General features: G+C 42.3%; 2 protein-coding genes across 3 annotated transcripts; one reads left to right on the top strand and one right to left on the bottom strand.

The window, feature by feature from the left end:
- Positions 1-262: 262 nt before the first annotated feature.
- On the bottom strand, positions 263-9284 carry cenpj (centromere protein J). Of its 2 annotated transcripts, none has more exons than XM_020100738.2 (19): positions 9149-9284; positions 8273-8674; positions 7353-7479; positions 6971-7195; positions 6667-6808; positions 6220-6325; positions 5255-6004; positions 4319-5135; positions 4058-4190; positions 3625-3790; positions 3348-3479; positions 3072-3209; positions 2828-2897; positions 2369-2529; positions 2163-2252; positions 1821-1961; positions 1537-1621; positions 1092-1212; positions 263-853 (listed from the first exon to the last, which is right to left on the bottom strand). In XM_020100738.2, exons 2-19 carry the CDS (start codon positions 8648-8650, stop codon positions 661-663), a joined length of 3975 nt encoding a protein of 1324 aa, XP_019956297.2. In that variant the 5' UTR covers positions 8651-8674; positions 9149-9284; the 3' UTR covers positions 263-660. The 2 variants fall into 2 exon arrangements, with proteins under 2 accessions (XP_019956297.2, XP_019956296.2); XM_020100737.2 differs by having other exon boundaries at positions 2369-2532.
- A 361-nt stretch (positions 9285-9645) lies between these two features.
- Positions 9646-19337, top strand: ttf2 (transcription termination factor, RNA polymerase II). The gene is made up of 23 exons (XM_020100674.2): positions 9646-9788; positions 9979-10084; positions 10701-10787; positions 10992-11061; positions 11162-12004; positions 12127-12247; positions 12583-12750; positions 12958-13115; positions 13409-13490; positions 13766-13891; positions 14005-14155; positions 14294-14399; positions 14553-14737; positions 14882-15035; positions 15346-15437; positions 15783-15868; positions 16452-16585; positions 16835-17014; positions 17233-17291; positions 17442-17595; positions 17738-17820; positions 18117-18191; positions 18511-19337. Exons 1-23 carry the CDS (start codon positions 9761-9763, stop codon positions 18653-18655), a joined length of 3393 nt encoding a protein of 1130 aa, XP_019956233.2. The 5' UTR covers positions 9646-9760; the 3' UTR covers positions 18656-19337.
- Positions 19338-19898: the final 561 nt, after the last annotated feature.

Consider the following 19898-nt stretch of genomic DNA (forward strand, 5'->3'; position numbering starts at 1 on the left):
CATGTTAGCAGATAGGACACAGATCAAATTAAAAATTCAAAGCACACGTTATGAATAAATCTATTTATCAGATACTTTTTCTCACACTGATCGAAGTTCAATTGTTGATGTTTCTTATAAGTTTAGTTTTAATCAGTTATTAGTTGCTATAGAAACCAGGTGAAAAGTCAAACAAGTATATCATTGGCCACAAAAGGGCAGAGTCCACCCTGGGATATTTCAGCTTCAATTCTGAAGTGGAAATAAATCATCCTAACAACCATTAACAAAACAAAGATAACATTTATTTTATGGTCAGCTAAGAAAAATAAATACGTATTTAAAATTTTTACAAATTTAACTTACTGCAAACAAACACACATTTCATGAGATCGTGTTTTAAAGGGTAAAACACATCGGATGCTACAGACGTAGTGAAGGTCGGACAGCTGAGATGTGCTATTTAAAAAGTAAACCTACTTCTACTGAGGGCTGAAATAGGACAGTGGTGTAAACGTGTTTCCATAAAGTGAGGAGGCTCAACTTTCTCACTTTTAAAACATAGCATTTAAAAAGAATTAAAAATATTTTCATCGACTTCCTTGGACCCATGTGCAGTAGAGTTTCACACGTAGCCTCGCTGTGCTTTTTGAAAAAGTAACGTTGGCTTTGACGGTGTCTCTACGCTCTGTTGTCCAGGACAACGTTCCCATCTTTGTCTTTGATCCTGAGGCGTCCGCCTGGGTAGCATGTCTCCTGTCTGCCGTCGGCATAAACCGTCTTCACGGTGCCGTCCGGATACTCCCTCCTCTTGTACTCAGACGTGTGGATCTCTTTCTGACCTGTGTTGAAATTTATCTCCTTGGTGCCGTCCCTGAGAAAAACCACAGGATTTACAGCCAGTTAGAGTTGATTCATCACAAACTTATATCAGCCTGGATCGGAAATCAACAGGTCGACTCAAAGCAGAACGTAGAGAGGATGTTCTACTTCCACCTTCTTTTGCACATTCAGTGTTTCTGTGTATCCAACATGACAGGAAACTGAATTTGTGTTTGGTTCAAAACAAATTTGAGGACATCTGACTTGTAACAGGCTGTGGTTTTACTTACGGGTTGACCAGAATGATGGTCCCGTCTGTCAACACGCTCTCCTCTCGGCCGTCTGGGAACAGGTTCTTGACCGTTTGGTCTGGGAAGGTGATTTCCTTCCGACCATCTGGGAAATGTTTTTCTGTAGCACAAAAAAAAAACAACAGATGATTCATAATGTACAACGCAGTGTGATGAGGACTAGGGATGTATCGAAGGCAAAATTCTTACATTAAACCACAGTTGACTGTACTTAGTGTTACTGGGACTTTTGTAGACCTGAGAACTTCTTCCAACATATAACCTGTTTACTGTCTTTATATTAATCTAAATTAGACTGCACCATTTTCTTTATTATTCTGAGTCAAAATACATTCAGCACCAAAGTGCCTCAAACACCACAACAGGGGGATAAAAAGTTTTTAGTCTTTATGACATGAACACGTCTTCCAGCGCCTGCTCTCACCGGTCTGGTTGTTGGAGAAGTGCAGGACCTCCAGGCCGTCTGGGTAGGTGATGTGAGTCGTCTGAGCGTCAGAGTAGTAGTAGATCTGAGAACAAGGAGCAGTGGAGTCATTAGTGCTTATTGCATTAAGCTTAATGCTCAGCAGATTTTCACCTGTGAGCTTTCAAAGAAACAACTGATTAGAAAGGTCCTGACATCGACCCTCGACCCAGTGGAGGTGGTGGCCATCACACCTCTGGACAGTTTGTTTCCACGTTTCATGTGATGTAAAGTAAAAGTCTCACCACTCTCTGGTCGGCTGTGACCTGTTTGGTGTCTCCATTGAAGAAGGTGACCTTGACCGTCAGTCCATCTGCTGAAACCTCCTTCTTGGTGCCGTTGGGGTAAACAAGGAGGCGATCACCACCTCTCAGCGTGTGTTCTGTCTGGAGGAGTCAGAACCAGAAATTAACATAAAAGAAAAATGGATTCTTCCCTTTTAAAAAGTAGCACATCAACAGTTCCGGGGTATACAGGGGTCTGACATACCAGCAGCCTTTAATTTCAAATTTGAAAATTTCCTGAATGGACTCAGGTTCCCATCAAGTAATGACTTTTCAGGATTTCACATTCTTCCACCTTCTTACCTTCCCATCAGGGTGTGTGATGACCTCCTGCGCTGGTTCTGCTTCTTCAGTCTTGCTACACTCGGGTTCTTCTGGCTGAGAATCACTTTTCTACAAAAAGAAGATAATGATAATTCCTGATGATAAATTACTGGACCTGGACATCGTGATCGACGGCAGCAGTATAGATTTGTTAAACCAGAGACAGAGCGGCAGATGTCTCTTACCGGAGAGCAGCTTTCCGGTTCTTGGTTTGGCAGTTTGTCCTGGCTCTTGTTGGCAGCTGTTGACTTCTCCTCTGTTCTCCTGCCCGGCAGTGAATAGGTAGAAGTGGATGAGGAGGAGAAGGCACATGGTCCTGACGGCCTCCTCAAGCTGCTCTTCATCCCTACTGACAGTGACAATCCACACAAAACAGAGAAATTAAAAGAAATCTTCACTTTTCAACTATTAAACTTGGGGATGTGGGATTATTAATCGTGTTGCCTGCAGGGGTCAGAGTTTCTGAGTATATCTGTCTCTGTATCGGATTAAACTGTTCAAAATAAAAATTGAGATGAAGGAAACCTGAACTAAAAGACTTTTAGTGTTTACACAAACTTCATTAAACCGATCATCTCTCTGGCTCTCAGACCAAATGTATCAACTGATATGAAGTTATAAATCTGCCAAAACCCATAACTCACCCTGACTGCTCTCTGCGGAGCTCCTTCGACCTGCTGCAGTGATGCTGCTTCCTCTAGAGTCAAGAGGACTCTGAAAGTACAGAGAAAGAATTTGTGATTGAAAAAAATGCTCCATCAAAAATTGGGGGACCATTTGAGAGAGGAGGTGTCTATTTGTCAATGTAATACTCATGATAAGACTTATATTGTCACTGTCACTTCTACTCAGAACTGTTAAACATATAAACAATGTAAATGTGTTTACAGCAAATTTCACTCCTTTGGTAACAGATGAAACAGGGTTTGCAGATATTCTCAGGCCGTCTTTAGTTTCTTTGTCCTTCTCTGCACTGACAGGGTTTTTCTTCCAGGCACTGAGACGAAGCTTTTCCAACATAAGGATCTTAAATTAAAGGACAAATAATGATTAGAACACAAAAACATTTTTTTTTCTAAACACCACATGGCTGCAATTGTATACAACTGAGATTTTAATGTGAGATTTAACCGGGGTGAAAAGGGTCAGAGGTCAGGTGGGTACCTCGTCCCGGAGAGAACTGTTCTCCTGGCTGAGGGAGTCGATCTGCTGCCGCAGCCGGCTGTGTGTGGAGCCCCAGCGGCTCTCCTTCCTCCGCAGCTCCTCCTGCACGGAGCTCAGCTGCTGCTTCAATGCCTAACAGGGAGAACAAGACACATTAAAGGGGAGTTCCAACTGTTTCAAGAGCTCACACATAACTTCTTTATGGGATTTTGAAAAGGAACGGTTAAATATTTCTTGGCTGGAATTTATCAACATGAGAACTGGTTTTCTGTGTAACCTGGATTTCCTCTCGTTCCTTCTTGTCAGGAATGGCTCTGGCAGCAGACACATGCTTCTCAAACAGTTTGCGCTCTTTCTGCAGTTTCTTGTTTTCCTCTTTCTTGTACTCGTCAAACTTGGCCATTTCCTCCAACTTGGTCTGCTCAAGCTCCAAACGCTCCCTCCTGAAAAAGAAACAATGACAACAAAGTAGACATAAATCACACAAATCCATAATTCATCAGAATATGTCCACTCACAAAAAATACACATGAAAGAGATATTACTTATGAGATATTTATCATTAAGGGTCTCTTAAAATAACCTGATTTTTATTAATAAAGACTTTTATGCCACCAATTTTGGACAACAGAGAGCTTGAAAACCATCAACTTGGAGTCACTGCATTTAAATGGTATTAAAACATGGTTAAGTGCAGAGGGCAGGATCACCTGAGGTTTTCCTGGTTTTTCTCGTTCTCCTGTCTGAGTTTAGTGAGGGCAGCATTCTCCTTCTTAAATCTCTCTATCTCGATCTCCAGCTCCACCAATCTCTCCCTCAGCTGTCTCGACTGGACCTGCTGACCTGGGGACGAGGAAACACAGCAAACATACAATTGAAACATGCCAACATTCAGATTAAGATCTGCAAAGTTGAACCAAATATGAAAAGTGTAACTAACACAGGCTATAATGGATAAAAGAGTTTCTCACCAGTCTCCTCCTCTGGTTTTTTGGGCTCATGAGCCGCTGAAGGAGGAGGCGGGAGATTCTGGACCTTCGGCTTCAGCGAGGGAAACAACCTTGTCATGAGCTGTGAGGCAGGGGGAGCTGGAGGCTCTGGCTCCTGATTGGCTGAACCTATTACTGTGCCCGTATCCAGCTCCACAACTTTGCTCACTGCCACCTTCCTCAACAAAGTCCGAACTGGTGGGGAGACGCTATTGGCTGCAGTCTCAGGAACTGGACTGACTCCTCTACTGTCATTGGGAGTTTCCACCGTGTTGTTCCACGTGTCGTCATCATCAAACACGACCCTCCCCTGCTGCCGATCTCTGTCCTCTATCAGAGTGGACTCATCAGGATTGCTCAGCACACTGTCGCTTTCCCCATCATCATCTTGTGTCACATCTGAAGCTCTACAACTGTCCTCGTCCTGATAGGACCACTTATCGTATGGTGGGTTAGACTGTGCTGGGAAGCAGAGGGTGCTGGGAAACAAAGGTGGTTTCCCTACCACTTCCTGGTCTTCAAATTCAGAGTCAACACCCGAGTGATCTTGTTTGTCTTTTCTCTCAATGTCCTGTTCCTCTTGATCCTCTTTGCTCATTTTGTTCTTGATTGGATCATCTCTTGTCTTCACCACAACTGCTTCTGGGTTCACAGAACTGGTTTTAACACTGCCGCCAACGCCACCGCACCTCTGGAGTTCACCTCTAGGAGGAGACTTGATGGGGGTGGAGGAGAGCCGTCTCTGGTAGAGCCCCTGAGCGACCTGCAGCTGCCGGTGCTGCTGGTCCATCTGAAGAACCTACAAGTACAGAACAGAATCTTTGAATTTTAATAATCGCAGCTTTACAACGAAAACAACATACTGGTATGAGAATACATCCCTGACTTAGAACAATCATAAGTAATTGAATAAAACACCTTCATGACAAAGGAAGAGTTGGATGAGAAGGACAGCTCCTCAGCTGCCTGTTCCAGTAGCTCAAACTCTCCCAGCTCCATGTTTTCCAGCTGCCGATCAGACTCCCAGTGGTGCAGCTTCTCCTGGAATGACACATTAAACGAGTCCACCGGAACTCCTCCTCTTACGGACCCTGTTCTTCCTTCTGCCGATTCCACTTCTGATCCACAGCTCTTCTCATTAGCTGTGTGATTCTCAGCCCTCCCTGGTCCTGCCAACATGCCCACCTGTTTGGTTACAGGGTTTGGCTGCGTGTTGTGAGGCCCAGGTTTCCTCACAGTCTGAGCAGACAGACCCACTGTCCTGTTATTCTGTTCCTTTACTTGCCCTGGTTTGGTTTGTCTGCAGTCTGATCCTTCAGTATTCTGCCTTTGATAACTACCTAAAACCGTCCGTACAGTCTTACTTTCAGCTTTTATGTCCTGAGGTAGCAAGCTGAAGCATTTCAGTCGATTTTCCTTGTTAAGTATGGCAGTTTTACGCTGGACAGGAACCCGCTGGGTGCAATTTGTGCCACCCTTCTGGATAGATGCAGGCTCAGAATTACTACGGGAGATTACTCGGGCCTGGGGTGGTGGTTTAGAGCCCTTCTTCACCTCCTTTTTTGGTAATGAGGCTTTGCGATTGTTGGTAAATCTAGAAAGCCCCTCGCCTCGCTTCAGAAAGGCCCTCTTAGGAAGGGCTTGTACAGCTTCAGCTCCATTTTGACTCTGTTAATGTGAGAAGACAAAATATGAATATAAAAGAAGAAAGAAGAAACACTAATCGCTTATGTGTTTAAGCTTCCTTGAAAGCACCAAAAAGCAGAGGTTATGACATCGTAAGTGTATTATAAAACTAATCTTCACTAACTAAATGTTATTTTGAAATATATCCTGATGATTTGCAGTTTTGTAATAAAAAAACATTTGTTGAGTTCTCTGACCTGTTGTTGCTGAGCAGACTTCAGCCTCTGATCCTCCAGCCTTAGTTGCTCTTCCAGCAACTCCTCAAACGTCTGCTTGTGAACCCCGATGCCTGGTTGAATAGGTCTGGTGAGAGAAAACATGCATATAAAGCAAACGTGTGTATTGTCAAAATGTGGTCAACATAAAAACAACACCAGCTTGTTTCAGCTTCATGGCCTCATGTGCTACTTTCTGCACCCTCGAGTATGTAAGACCTGGGTGATGTAAATTTTGTCAGAGGGTGTACGTGAGGGTCTGAACAGAAATGCATACCCTCCAACTTTATGGTCTCCACGCATACTAGAAGTATAAATAAGAACAACTACGCCTCTGTGGTCTCTGCAGCTAACGTACAGTACATGATGCTTTAGTTTATATCTTAGTTTAATACTAGACATAGTTTTTTGTTTAAATATAGTATGTACCTGTCCTGAGAGATTGTATCTTCTTTTCTACCATGGTCTTCTGTCAAATCCACACCGTTACTTTGGATTAATGTGTCATCATGCTCCTGAAAAAGGCTCGTTGCTTTTCTCTGTTCCTGGTCATCAGTGGAGTTCCCAGAGTCTGTAGGAAACATTTACTGTTAAAATTTCATATGCAAGTGAATTATTACAGGTGTTAAAATCAAGGGTAAACATGCAGTGGTCTTACTGCAAATGCAAAAATAAAACTGAGAAACTTCCATTGTCAGCTTACAGTAAGTAAATAAGAAAACTGCTCTCTCACCCTCGTACTTGTTGTCCACCTCCTCATGAATTTGAACTCTTGGTAGCCACTCCTCTCTCCCTGAGGGTGAGGGCTGTTGCTCCTTTTGAAGGCCACATACAGAGCTCGTTGGGATCCCAAAGTAGTTTATGTTTTTGCAGTATGGGCTCTCTCCATGATGAGAGTCTCCCTGAAGTGAGTTGTCCTCTTCTTCTGCTCCTGATAGCTCTGAACTCTCTGAGTAATCTGTAAAGTACATTACAGTCACTTCACACTGGTTCAGTAAGGAGACAAGGAAAAATACATATATTCACTTCCCTCCCCAACCTGTATATTTTACATACAGTATGAAGAGGAACAAATGATCACATTGCCAGGTATTCTTATCATTTCTCTTCCCTACCTCCTTCACGGTGCTCAGATCCATTCATCATTCCGAGCAGCCTCTGCTGCTCTTCCTGGAGACGTAGCAACTCCTCTAACTGATGGGCCTTCAGCTCCTCCTGCATGTGTTGCTGCCATTTCCTCAACTGCTCAAACACACACCAAATTATTTTCAAATAATTAGATAATAGTAGATAACAGTGTTTATCACCAAGAAGATCTACAAGACATTTTTTGACAAACACTCTTTTCCACACTTGTTTTCCAACATCCCTTTACATCTATTTGTGGCTGCCCACCACAGTGGTAAGATGCACAGAGTGATAAATCCAAGTTCTAACGGACTTGTATGGACACACTTCCATTATTACTTGAGCTCTTGCCAACACAAGTAGTCTTACAAGAAAAACACTAAGAATAGCAAAGTGCAACAGGTTTGTGTGTGAGTGCTGCGTGCTGGAGAGTGGGGGGATCAAGTAGAAAAGAATCAGTGACTTAATTAGCGCTGACTCCAAACATCAGCGTACATCCTGACCTGACTATTTATAAAAGTGCCTTGAGATGATGCATGTTGTGATTTGGCACTATACAAATAAGACTGAATTGAAGTAAATTGAATAAGTTGCTGCTCTACCCTCCAGTTAGTTTTATATGTTGAGCTGTTAAAACTGAACTAAACAACTATCAGTGTCAATAGTATATAGCATAATACTATATCTATTTAAATATGGGAAGTCAGAAGATAAAGTACATGTAGTGGGAAGAGCTGCCATGGACAGGTATTACAGATGTATTATTGTTGGTGTAATCTGACTCTGACTTACCAAAACTAAACAATAAGATGTAATCTATATGATTGTAGATACTGGAGATGAATATTTTCACAGCCAATGCATAAATGTCAAAGCACCATATTCTGAAATGCGGTGATGATTTTACCTGTTCTAGCCTCATCATTAGGGGCACATCCTGTGATTCATCCAGACTCTCCACCTGTCCACCTGAAGTTCTCCTGGAGACAGAGGCCAGATGGTTCCACGGCCTGTCACTCCCAGCCCTCACTTCTCCTCCTCCAGGAGTCTGTGCAAATCCATCCGCACCCAGGCAGCTGCTGTCTGCCGATGCGGTCAGGGGGGCGAAGTCTGAGGCGAAGGAGTCGTCTGGCTTCATGGGTGAGGATCCCGCGGCAGGGGTGAGCCGCGAGGACCCGGCTAGAACCGGGCTGGGGTTGAGGATCACCCCGGCTCTGTTGCTGCTCGGCATCCACCGGGCCAGGAACTCTGCCTGGGAGTACCGGGGCCCGTCTGGAGATGACATGGTCACCGTGTCAGGCAGGGCTCGCTAATCCGGGATTTGAACGACAGATTATGGTGACAGGTTAGGGGTTAAATCACACCTCGAATAAACAGAATCCAGACCATGAACAGATCCAAGAAATCTATATTTGGAAACTGCTTTAGTATGAAATAACATTAGACATGAACTAATTAGCTGTTAGCTTAAAGTTGTATATGGGTTTACTGTGACAGTGTAAATGGGTGATTGTTTGGTTGCTAACAAAAAACACAACTATTTCAACACAAACCGTGAAAGTATTATTAATTAATTAAACTTTAACTCCGCTCTAAGTGAGCTTTAGCTCGCTAGCTTCCGATGTCTTTTAAAAGTCTCCGCGTCCTTTCTGCTCCCTCGTTGTTTTTGTTGTTGTTGTTGGGACCGAACGTTTTATTCCACAAACTAAAAGTAGTTTTACTCGAGTTAGGCTGTAAATAAATCCACAACATTGATAAAAGTTTCCCAACGCGTCGAGTTTACCTGCAGCTCCGGAGAAACAAGGTTTCACTGCGTGGGAATCCTGCGTTTGAGAAACATGACGGAGTGAAGTTTCAAAGGCTGCCGCCATGTCAACACCGAGCCCGCGAGAGCAGACGAGCCGGCGCATTATGGGTAATGTAGTTAAATACATATATTTTGAATCGTGAGATTCCAATTAATGTTTTTAATATACACAACAAAATGTATTTTATGTCAGAGACTCACTTTATATAACATATTATTATTACAATCTTTTTTTTTATCAAATAACTTTTCTTGGAAAAAAGGATTAGAATCATATCCGGTTCAACAACGGTTCCCTTAAAAATATTTCACAATAAAAGCGATTGAACGAAGAACATCTATCGTTCCGTTCAGCTTTCTTTTTTTTCTTACTTTGAGGCATTTATAAATATCTACGTTACGTCTTAATGTGTTTTATCGTATATTTACTTTTACAGTTGAAGTACACAAGTGTTTGATTCGGAAGTTAACCTTTATTTTTTAAATCTACAGCGCGGATGTGCTTCTTTGACGGTTGTGATTGGTCGATACGAAAAAACTGAATCTCACTTTTGAGCATCTGAAACTGAAGCTGAACGTGTCCAGACAATGGAGAAGATCCAGTGTAATGTTCACGGTAAGTCTCAATAAGTCAATGTCAGTTTTTATTTACTCTAAACACAAGATGTATCATTATTTATGTGGAGTTTCCGGAAGTCTTAGCTATGTTTTATCCCCTGTCAAGACACTTCCATGCACATTTAGCTCAACAGAACCCTCTTGCTAACTTGCTAATTGATGTGGTTGTCCTCTCTGTGCTCACCCAGGTGGTTTGTGTATGTTAAAAACCGGAGTGAAAGATGGACCGAGCAAAGGAAAGAGCTTCTACGTCTGCGTCGACAGGCAAGGCTGTGACTTCAGTCAGGTGGCCAGGTATTCACACGTTTCCCCTGTCGACCCCTTCACACTGTGACAGGGATCCAGAGAAGATGTCTAAGTGCAGCCTGTAAAAGACATGGAGCTGAACCCACCACAGAAGTGACAACGACGACTTCCTGTGCTAGGATGACTCAGGGAAAATTAAAGGTTCAGTGTGTAAGGTTTAAGTGAAAGGGACCTAATGGCAGAAATTTGGAATATAAAATAATCTTAGAGGTGTTTTCACGAGTGTGTTCCATCTAAATTGTATGAGTTGTTGTTTTATTTACCCAAGAATGAGTCCTTTATATTTAAATACTTTATATTTACATCGAGAGTGGATCCTCTCTATGGAGGCTGCCATGTTTTTTACAGAAGCCCAAACTGGACAAACTGTATGTAAATTCTACACACTGACCCTTTAAGCGTTTCCAAAGGTCTAGTCGCTCAAAATAGAGTCACATGAGACATCTTTTGAGATTGTCACCATTCTGTCTTTTTCTTTCAGACTCAAATGTCTTATTTCTTTTGGTACACACTGATATTTATAGACACTGGGTCATTGTGTTGTTTAGGTTTAAACTGTCTAACATTTGGAAAATTCTCTGCATTATCATTCTCATCCCCCCAGCGTCTCGCCATCCCACTGCCTCCAGCATGAGGATTCAATGGTGGAGCTCCAAGCTCTCACCTACAGTCAGCAGCAGCAGAGCCACAGGTGAGTGTGCAGGTGGACAGTGCTATGGTCATAACACCAGTCATGTCGGTTATTAATTGTGCTAGTTCCTGCGATTAGGGCTGAGCAATCAACCTGAAGGGCAATCAGTAGAGTGCATTCCTCCTAATATTAAAGAAATCTTTGAACGTGTCTGTTGGTCAGATTGGATCTTTGACTTTTACTTTCATTCTGTTTTTTTTCCAGGTTATTCTATCGGTGTGTCATAGGTAAAAAAGCAGGCCAGAGGTGGTGTGGAAGCGTACCTTGGACTGCGGTAAGACAGCACCTGTCACCGATTTTACATTGTACATTCTTATTCATATACTGTGACGTCAATACCTTGAATATTTTTCTGTTGTATTCCATCTTTGCAGCCAGACAAAGAAAAGAGAAGCCCTCTATCTGACATGCAGCTCCAGCCCTCCTGTCTGCCACCTGTCCGAAATCCCTTCAAGGCCCTTTCCAAGCTGGACAAGGACTCAGAGTGGAGAGGGATGCAGTGTGGTGGAGGTAAGGAGAAGGGAAGAGATGAGAAAGATAGTGAGGCAAGTCACAAGGTTAAAGGAAGAGAAAAGAAAGAAAGTGTGAAGAGTGTTGGGCCACAAGTGGAAGAAGAGGAGAGAAAGAAGACGGATTCCCCGGATTCTTACCAAGGTAAACAGCTTCCACCAGGTATGAAGATAAAGAAAAGAGTTTCGGATGAGGAGAGAAACGGTCCCAAAGCTCACGAGGTGGAAAACGTGACGGATAAGATTAAAAACAAGACTGAAGAGACCAACACTATGCAGGGCAAAATGGAAAATACTATTTCTACCTCCAGCGTCACTGCTTTTCATCCTGAGAAAATGAATAAAACCTCACAGGATTCTGCTACGGTTATGCCACTACAACCAACCAAAGATGTGGTGAAACAATCTGACTCTGAGGTGAAAGAGAGCGTTTCTAAATCTGCACCCAGCAGCAGAGACTCTTCTAGCACCAGTACCCCCACAAATGACCAACCGACACAGTCCGAGTCCAGTCAAACCAAAAATCCCCAAGATGATGACGATGATGTTGTGTTAGTGTCAGTGAAAACTGCCACTCCTCCTGTCTCTGCTGTACAAAAAACCCTGACCAGCTTCTCAGGGTTTCAGCCGGCGTCTAAGATCAAAGATCAACCTGAAGATCCCAGAAAGCTGCACAGCCTGCTCACTGCTCAGCTTCAACAGAAGAAGGTGAGTGAAGGACTGAGGCTACTCATAATGTTCAAAAAGAGTCTCGCCTTTTTAATGTCCTATATATATATTCATATTTATATCTTGTCTCTCTGTCGGCCCCCATTTTTCCTTCTGACTAGGCCACTCTGTCTGTGGTGAACGTTTCGGCTCTGCCAGATAAGGGGGAGAGGTTGAAGACTCAGGTCAAGGATCTGGAAGATGCACTGGAGTCTCTGCGCCTCACTGGTGCTTCTCATCCAGGTAAATCACCATCTCTACAGAAGCGAAGAAGATTTCCCCCAATTCCACTTTCACAGCATGTTTTAATCACAAATTATTCTACTTAGCCTCTCACCTAGGCTCCTAATCAATCAGGTTGTTGTGAGTCAGTAGTCAAAACTTAAACAGGCATCAAACCCTGTTTTTAGATCAATATATTCTCAGTATGAATCAACATTGACATGTATGTACTTGGTACCTGCAACAATACAGCTAAAATAAGCTCACCTCTGCAGAAACAACTTCAATTCACTTCACAGTGTGGAGAACACTTTACATTAAAGTGTGCATTCTAACATGGTACCTGTCATATACAGAGTCCGAGGGTGAACATCACAGCAGTGATGTGAGACCAGGTAACAGTCAGTTCAACCCCTTCAGTCGACAAGGGGGCACCATCCTGCTCCCTGCCCCTCCGGCTCCAGGCCCCTCCAGCAGTGCCCTGGGGCTCCAGCTGAGCCAGGGCTACACCCAGATGTACGGAGGTAGGCTGAACAAGAATTTCCCTTGAAAAATATCAGTTAATATTATTTGAAGCAAAGAAACTGAGTAGGAATCTGAATTGTTGCATCTCTCATTTTCATCTTGGTGTTGTATCTTTGCTATTCTTCTCTACATTTATGTTAAGTAACTTTTATTTGTGCTTTACTATTCCTTTAAATACCCTAATCCTCACTCCTTCTTGCCTCCAGCGAACCCGCAGGCTCAGGCCTTTTACGGTGGCAGAATGACCAATGACCGTCTGCTGGCGGTGAAAAACGCCACCTGCGAGGCAATTGATCACCTCCACAAATCCCTGGAATCCTGTCCTGACGCTGAGGCTGAAGTCCCAGACCCAAAGGGCATCAAGGTATCGCTGTCCTCCAGTCTGCAGTCTGGTTTTTCATCAGTGCTTTACTAATCTATCTAATACCACTAATTAGATATCAGGGCATGATGCATCACCCCTGTCTACATACCTTTGTGTACTTTTAGTTTCGACCGAAAGAAGAGTGGAGGCTCTGACAACAGCAGTGTCCACATACTTTTGTCCATACTGTAATTGTAATTTTGAATATAAATCATCGGGAGAGTCTATATTGTCTTTTGATTGGTCATTCACATTACTCTAATAACATTGTCTGCTTGTGATTGGCTGTTCAGGTGTCGCTCCTGGCTCATCAGAGGAGAGCTTTGGCCTGGCTGCTCTGGAGAGAAGGCCAGAAACCCTGTGGAGGAATTCTGGGTATGTTCACCATTTAACAATTTTACCTTCAGGTGTTTTGTTTATACAGGTTATCATCCCGTCCACTTTGTCAAACTCTTACTGAACAATCAAGCGCAAAAATAAGAAATCAGACCAATCAGTGTGGTTTATTAAAAAAACATCCAAAGTTTAAAAAAAAAAAAAAAAAAAACGAGTGTGACCTTGTTATGATATCAGGTGTCAGAGTCATGTAATCGTTATTTCCTCATCATTTCCTCTCTTTGTTCTTCTCGCTCTCACTTTTTTGGAATCAGCGGATGACATGGGTCTCGGGAAAACCCTGACCATGATTTCTCTCATACTTGCCAAGAATATCAAGGCAAAAGAGGAAGAAGAAAAGAAGGAAGAGAAGAAACTGGAGAAATGGATCTCCAAAAATGGTAACGAGATCTCTTTCCATTTGCTCTGATAAAACAGGCAACATGACTTGTATATGTGTATCATTTAAATTTAGTAACACCTCTTATATTTTTTGCTTTTGCTCATCAACAAGACTCCAGTCTCGTGGTTTCTAAAGGAACTCTGATCATCTGTCCTGCCTCCCTGATTCACCACTGGAAGAAGGAGATTGAGAGACATGTGAAGACGGGCAGGCTAACGGTGTGTCTGTACCACGGTCCCACCCGAGAGAAAAGCGCCAAAGTGTGAGGGATCTCATACACACACACACACACACACACACACACACACACACACACACACACACACACACACACACACACACACACACACACACACACACAGTAAAACTAAAACTAAGTGTTCTCTGTCCATCTCCTCAGGCTGGCAGACTACGATGTTGTGGTGACCACATACGGTTTGGTCTCAAAGGAGATTCCAGTCCAAAAGGAGGCGGGGGAAAAACCATCTAAGGATTCTGACGACGTGGTGAGTTGTTATGATGTAAAGTCACGGTTCTGACTGCAGCTGTTCTCAGCTTCAGAGCCATTTTGGTATTGATAATAATAATATAAATAATGATGATGATAAAACTAAATCTTCTGACACATGTATACTTCATCTTTTGTCATTTTTCTTCAGCCACTGCACTCGTCTCCTCTTCTGCGAGTGGCCTGGGCCCGTGTGGTACTTGATGAAGCCCACAACATCAAAAACCCAAAAGTGCAGACGTCCATGGCGGTTTGTCAGCTGAGGGCCGGCGCCCGCTGGGCAGTCACTGGTACACCCATCCAGAACAACCTGTTGGACATGTACTCGCTGCTTAAGTAAGAAAAGAACACAGACGTTTTCAAATGCTTTCTTAGTCTAAATACTTTGTTGGACATGTGTAGGTCTGTGTGAGACTGGTTTGTTTCGTATTGTTTCATAAACCAGTATTGTTGTTTATTCATTCAATGTCTGTCCCTCAGGTTTCTGCGTTGTTCTCCGTTTGATGAGTTCAAACTCTGGAAAGCTCAGGTCGACAACGGCTCTAACAGAGGCAGAGAGAGGCTGAACATCCTGACGAGGAATCTGCTGCTCCGAAGAACCAAAGACCAGATGGACTCCACAGGAAAACCTCTGGTAGACACACACACACACACACACACACACAGACACACAGACACACTGGAATTTATATACTGTTTCATTGTAAAGGTCACAACATTGTTTTTGTGTTTGAATGTCAGTATCTGATTGCTGTTGCCTGCAGAGCCAAACAGAAATAATCACTATGTGCAGCTGCAGGGGGCGCTATTGCTCAGTAAAAGTTGCATCAAGATAAGATAATCTTTTATTAATCCCACTTTGGGGAAATTGGTTACAGCCGTGAGGGTATATTAAATCAGACAATGTTAAATAATAATAATAATAATTATGAATAATGTTTCAGGTGTCTCTTCCTGTTCGAACCTGCGAGGTGCATCGACTCAAACTATCTACAGATGAGCAGGCGGTGTATGATGTGGTCTTTGCCCAGTCCAGGTAACACAACAAGTTAATGTCTTATTTTTTAATTCATTATAAAAATGAGCGACACTGCCTCATGATGTTTCTCATTACGGGCATAGAAAAGTGGCTCGATGAAAGCAAAGACTAATCATCGTGCCATCAAGGTTATAGAAGCGACCAAGGCCTCTCTTGGCCAGCTGGTAAAATCTGGACAGGAAAATGATTAAACTTTAAACAACTGTGACTTCAGTCTAGTGTGCTAATGACTTCTCCAAGGTCTGAATGTGTGTAACTACATAAAAAATCTCGCTGGATGCTGTGGATGGATCATTAAAAAAATGATTAAATGTTTATTCCTTTCTTCTTCTTTTTTTTTAGATCCACTCTGCAGAACTACCTGAAGAGACATGAAGGGAATGATGTGAACAAGGGGAACACGCCCACTTCTAATCCCTTTGACAAAGGTGAGAGATCAGCTGAACTGAGTGTCATGAATACTGTCCCCTTTGACGTGTGATGATGAGCTGCTCAGAGCTCGTTTAACATCTTTCCTGAGTGATCGGATCACAACTGTACAGTGCAAAGTTCAGGTTTGAACGCACTTCGCTCTGTCTGTCTGTCTGTCTGTCTGTCGGTCTCTCTCTCTGTCTGTCTGTCTGACAACGTATTTGCTTGGTCTCTCTCCTGATCCTAGTAGGATTATTAGAATGAAAAGAGACAATGAATAAAACTCAATGCTGTGGTTTCTTCTCGTGGCAAAGCTTTCATTCTGTTTGAAATCAGCTGACATTTTACAGCATGTAGAATATTTTGTATGGTTAAGTTATATATTACAAATATACACATGAAACTGTATTTCTTAGTATACAAGAGTTTTTACTTATCACTGCATATAATCATACAGAACTAATTATTATATTACTAAAAAAAATAAACAAAGAGAAATGAACATTTTACATTGGAGCTGAAAACACATCTATGAAATGGTGGTGTTTCATAACTAAGTGTGTATGTGGGGCTTCTCCCTCTCTCTCTTTCTCTCTCCAGTTGCCCAAGAGTTTGGCATGTCGCAGCCTGAAGCTGCTGTGCCGAGCTCCCGACAGGCGTCCAGCACCGTCCACATCCTGTCCCTGCTGCTGCGCCTGCGACAGTGCTGCTGTCACCTGTCTCTCCTGAAGAAGGTATACGCTCACTCACTCAAACACACCAGGGTTCCTACAGGGTCTTAGAGATCTAATTTGGATTGTGGGACCCCTATCAGCCGAAGTTACATATTGTTACGTTCAAAAGTCTTAAATATATCAAAATATTATGCACTAGGTCTTAAATAGATTTTGGCAGGTCTCAATCATGTTAATGCTCATTTAACAGTGCTTCTGTTGTGCTTTAAAATGTGTTTTGTTCACTTTATCTCTCCTCCCTCTGCTCAGACTCTCGACTCGACGGAGCTGCAGGGTGACGGGATCGTCTTGTCTCTGGAGGAGCAGCTCAACGCTCTGTCACTCTCCTCGAGCCCCTCGCCATCGGGCCCTGACCCCAAAGACACCGTTGCCCTCAATGGCACCCGTTTCCCCTCGCAGCTGTTTGAGGACACCAGTGAGAGCACCAAGGTGGATGACTGCTCTTCAACCTCACATCACTATCACACTGAATGTGATTTATGTGGAAGCTAAAATAATGTTTATTTAAACGCATGTAATGTGTTTTTATTTGCCATGGTGCAAAGCGTCTTATTCTTTTTCATGCACTGTTTTTCCCGTGTCGCTGCTTTTTTATTGAATTATACTGTAAATACAAATTAACTTGTTCTTCATTCTCAATTTTCCAGATTGCTGCTATTGTCTCTGAGCTTGAGGCAATCAGACAGAAGAGTGCTGATCAGAGAAGGTAGGAACAACTCTCAAGGTCAACACTGACTCTGATCAGTCATGTCTTTAATCCTTGTGTTCATTGTATACTGCTCATGTCTGTCATTATTTAATCCGACTTCTTTAGTTGTAATCCACGTGGTATCTTCTCCTCTCTTGTCATGTGTAGTGTCATCGTGTCCCAGTGGACTAGTATGCTGAGCATCGTAGCGGTTCATCTGCGGCAGATGGGCTTGAGATACGGCATCATCGACGGGTCCGTCAACCCCAAACGACGCATGGACCTGGTGGAAGAATTCAACACAAACCCTGAGGGACCACAGGTGAATATCAGTCCCACAACTCAACAAGGTTTTTTTATATTTTCTAATGCTGTTAAAGGTAAAGAATCAGTTTAAGATTTTTCATGTTCACTGTCCGTCCATCTGTCATGTATAGAGTCATATTTCTGGTTCTGTTCCACAGGTGATGCTGGTTTCTCTTTGTGCTGGAGGAGTTGGTCTAAACCTGATTGGAGGGAATCACCTCTTCCTCATGGACATGCACTGGTGAGACACACACTGGCACACACACACAAATCCAAAAGAAAAGAGATCTGCTGCTCTGAAACCTCTTCTCGTTGCTTTTCTGACCTTGAATGTGTGATATAAATAACAGAACCTATCCTGAGAGTTATGATGATAAACATGCAGGATGTTGAGTGTTTTACTAGTTTGATACCAAGACCTGGGCTGGGGAAAGTCTTTATTGAAACAAAGCTTGTGAAACTACTGATGAGTTAAGAAGTTCTTTAATGTGTTCACTATAGCAATGGTTAAGTTTTTAATCCTGACTACTCTGACAGGAATCCAGCCTTGGAGGATCAGGCCTGTGACCGGATTTATAGGGTCGGACAAAGGAAAGATGTCACCATCCACAGGTAAAGACAAAGAAGCAGTACTTTCACTGGGTGGATCCTATTTTTTTCAGATTTAATGTTGCAAAACAACAGTATTGAAACAATCATGAACTAAGGCAAATGGTAAACAGCACAAAGGTACAGTAAAAGATTTATAAAACAAAGATCAAATCAAACTTTTTAGACAAAAGAGGGAGAACAAATCCACCAACATTTTCTTAGGCTTGTTACTTCGACTGTAAATAAAAAAGGACACAGACTCCACGTTCGGAATGTGAATCCAATGCAAAAGTGCCTGAAGCCTGTAAAAATTCTTGTGTGTGAATTCCCTTTTTGATAGGTTTGTGTGTGAAGCTACGGTGGAGGAGAAGATTTCCACACTGCAGGTGAAGAAGAAGGAGCTGGCCCAGAACGTGCTGTCTGGAACAGGAAGCACCTTTACCAAACTCTCCCTGGCTGATCTCAAAATCATTTTCGGTGTGTGAGATGGGAGAGAACTGAGGAAGCTGTTCCACACTGTCTGACCTGCAGCTACCGCACCAGACTCCAGTTCACATATATCCAAAATTCAGGTTATAAATCGATTTGGGAAAAAAATTGAAATAATCTAATGTTTTATGTCTAATGTTTTGGGTTTAAATTTTTTCTTCATACCATTTCAATTACGTTCTCAGTTAGGAAACAGTGCCTTCTATCAGATGCTACTATGCTGCCATGGCTGCTTTGGTTTCTTAACACTACAACTGCAAATAATGTTTACATGCAACTTGAAATATGCTTCTTAAATCATACAACTTCTATAGACTACCACAGATGTGCATATTGTCTGTCTCTGTGTGCAACAAGCCATAAAATGAATAGCAACTCTTAGTCTGGAAAGATGCTGTACAGCACTGTTTCCCCTGCATTTATGTCCCACGCTACATTAAGCTGCTGTTTGTTTTATTATGACTCACTGAAGAGGGGATTCCCCTCAAAGCTAATCTGTGTCGCTCGATGGAGTTTAGTTACTTGATGTGTATTTTCATGTGGTGTTTTGCTTGGACATTGTGATGTTGTGTAAATGAATTCAGGTCATAGAGATTATTGTGTGTGTGCGCTCAACAAAGTTATTTGCATTGTGAATTAAAATTATTTTATCAATAAAAACATATTTGGGGAAGCATACTTGATTGAATATTCGAAGAGAAGTCAAAAATATTTGATACCCTGAAATCCGAATGTGAGTGTGATAAAAAGACATTCTGAATTAGTGCAAACAGAAAAACGTGCATGAGATAAAACCCTGCATTTAACCTTTGTTCATGTTTAAATGTGCAGCAGTGTTTTCATCAGGTTCCTCCCTGACTTCTTGCTGCTCCACCATCTTTGCTGCGTCCGATCCAGAGGGAAGCTCTGTGCTGCCTTTGAAACACATCGTAATTTTGACTTTCAACGTCTAAAGTAACATAGCATATTTAAAGATGGTGATGACAGAATCTATTTTATTCTTAAACCCACGTATTCCTGTATTTAGAAAAAAGCAAAAGGTTATATAATATTAGTTATGTATTTTGCAATAAGTTTTGGAAAAATATTTTATTAAATTAATTTTAAATTGTTCTATTAGCAAGATAACACAACAAAAAAACGAGATATTAACTCTTTTTGTTCTTAGTTTTAGAAATACGGTTTTAATATTGTTCAACTTAATCAAAGAAAATAAAAATTACTACATTTACATTTGTC

This window comes from Paralichthys olivaceus, chromosome 10 (genome assembly GCF_024713975.1).
Source record: "Paralichthys olivaceus isolate ysfri-2021 chromosome 10, ASM2471397v2, whole genome shotgun sequence".
Taxonomy (NCBI): Eukaryota; Metazoa; Chordata; class Actinopteri; order Pleuronectiformes; family Paralichthyidae; genus Paralichthys; species Paralichthys olivaceus.

Bases quoted from the DNA above. Each gene is read 5' to 3' on its own strand.
- ttf2 (XM_020100674.2), top strand. From the start codon at position 9,761: ATGGAGAAGATCCAGTGTAATGTTCACG. The intron at 12,005-12,126 runs GTGAGTGAAGGA...CCTTCTGACTAG, and splicing joins CTCAGCTTCAACAGAAGAAG to GCCACTCTGTCTGTGGTGAA. The intron at 15,036-15,345 runs GTAGACACACAC...ATAATGTTTCAG, and splicing joins ACTCCACAGGAAAACCTCTG to GTGTCTCTTCCTGTTCGAAC.
- cenpj (XM_020100737.2), bottom strand. From the start codon at position 8,650: ATGTCATCTCCAGACGGGCCCCGGTACTCCCAGGCAGAGTTCCTGGCC. The intron at 4,191-4,318 runs GTGAGAAACTCT...CCTCGTCCCCAG, and splicing joins AAAACCAGAGGAGGAGACTG to GTCAGCAGGTCCAGTCGAGA. The intron at 1,962-2,162 runs GTAAGAAGGTGG...TGACTCCTCCAG, and splicing joins TCACACACCCTGATGGGAAG to ACAGAACACACGCTGAGAGG.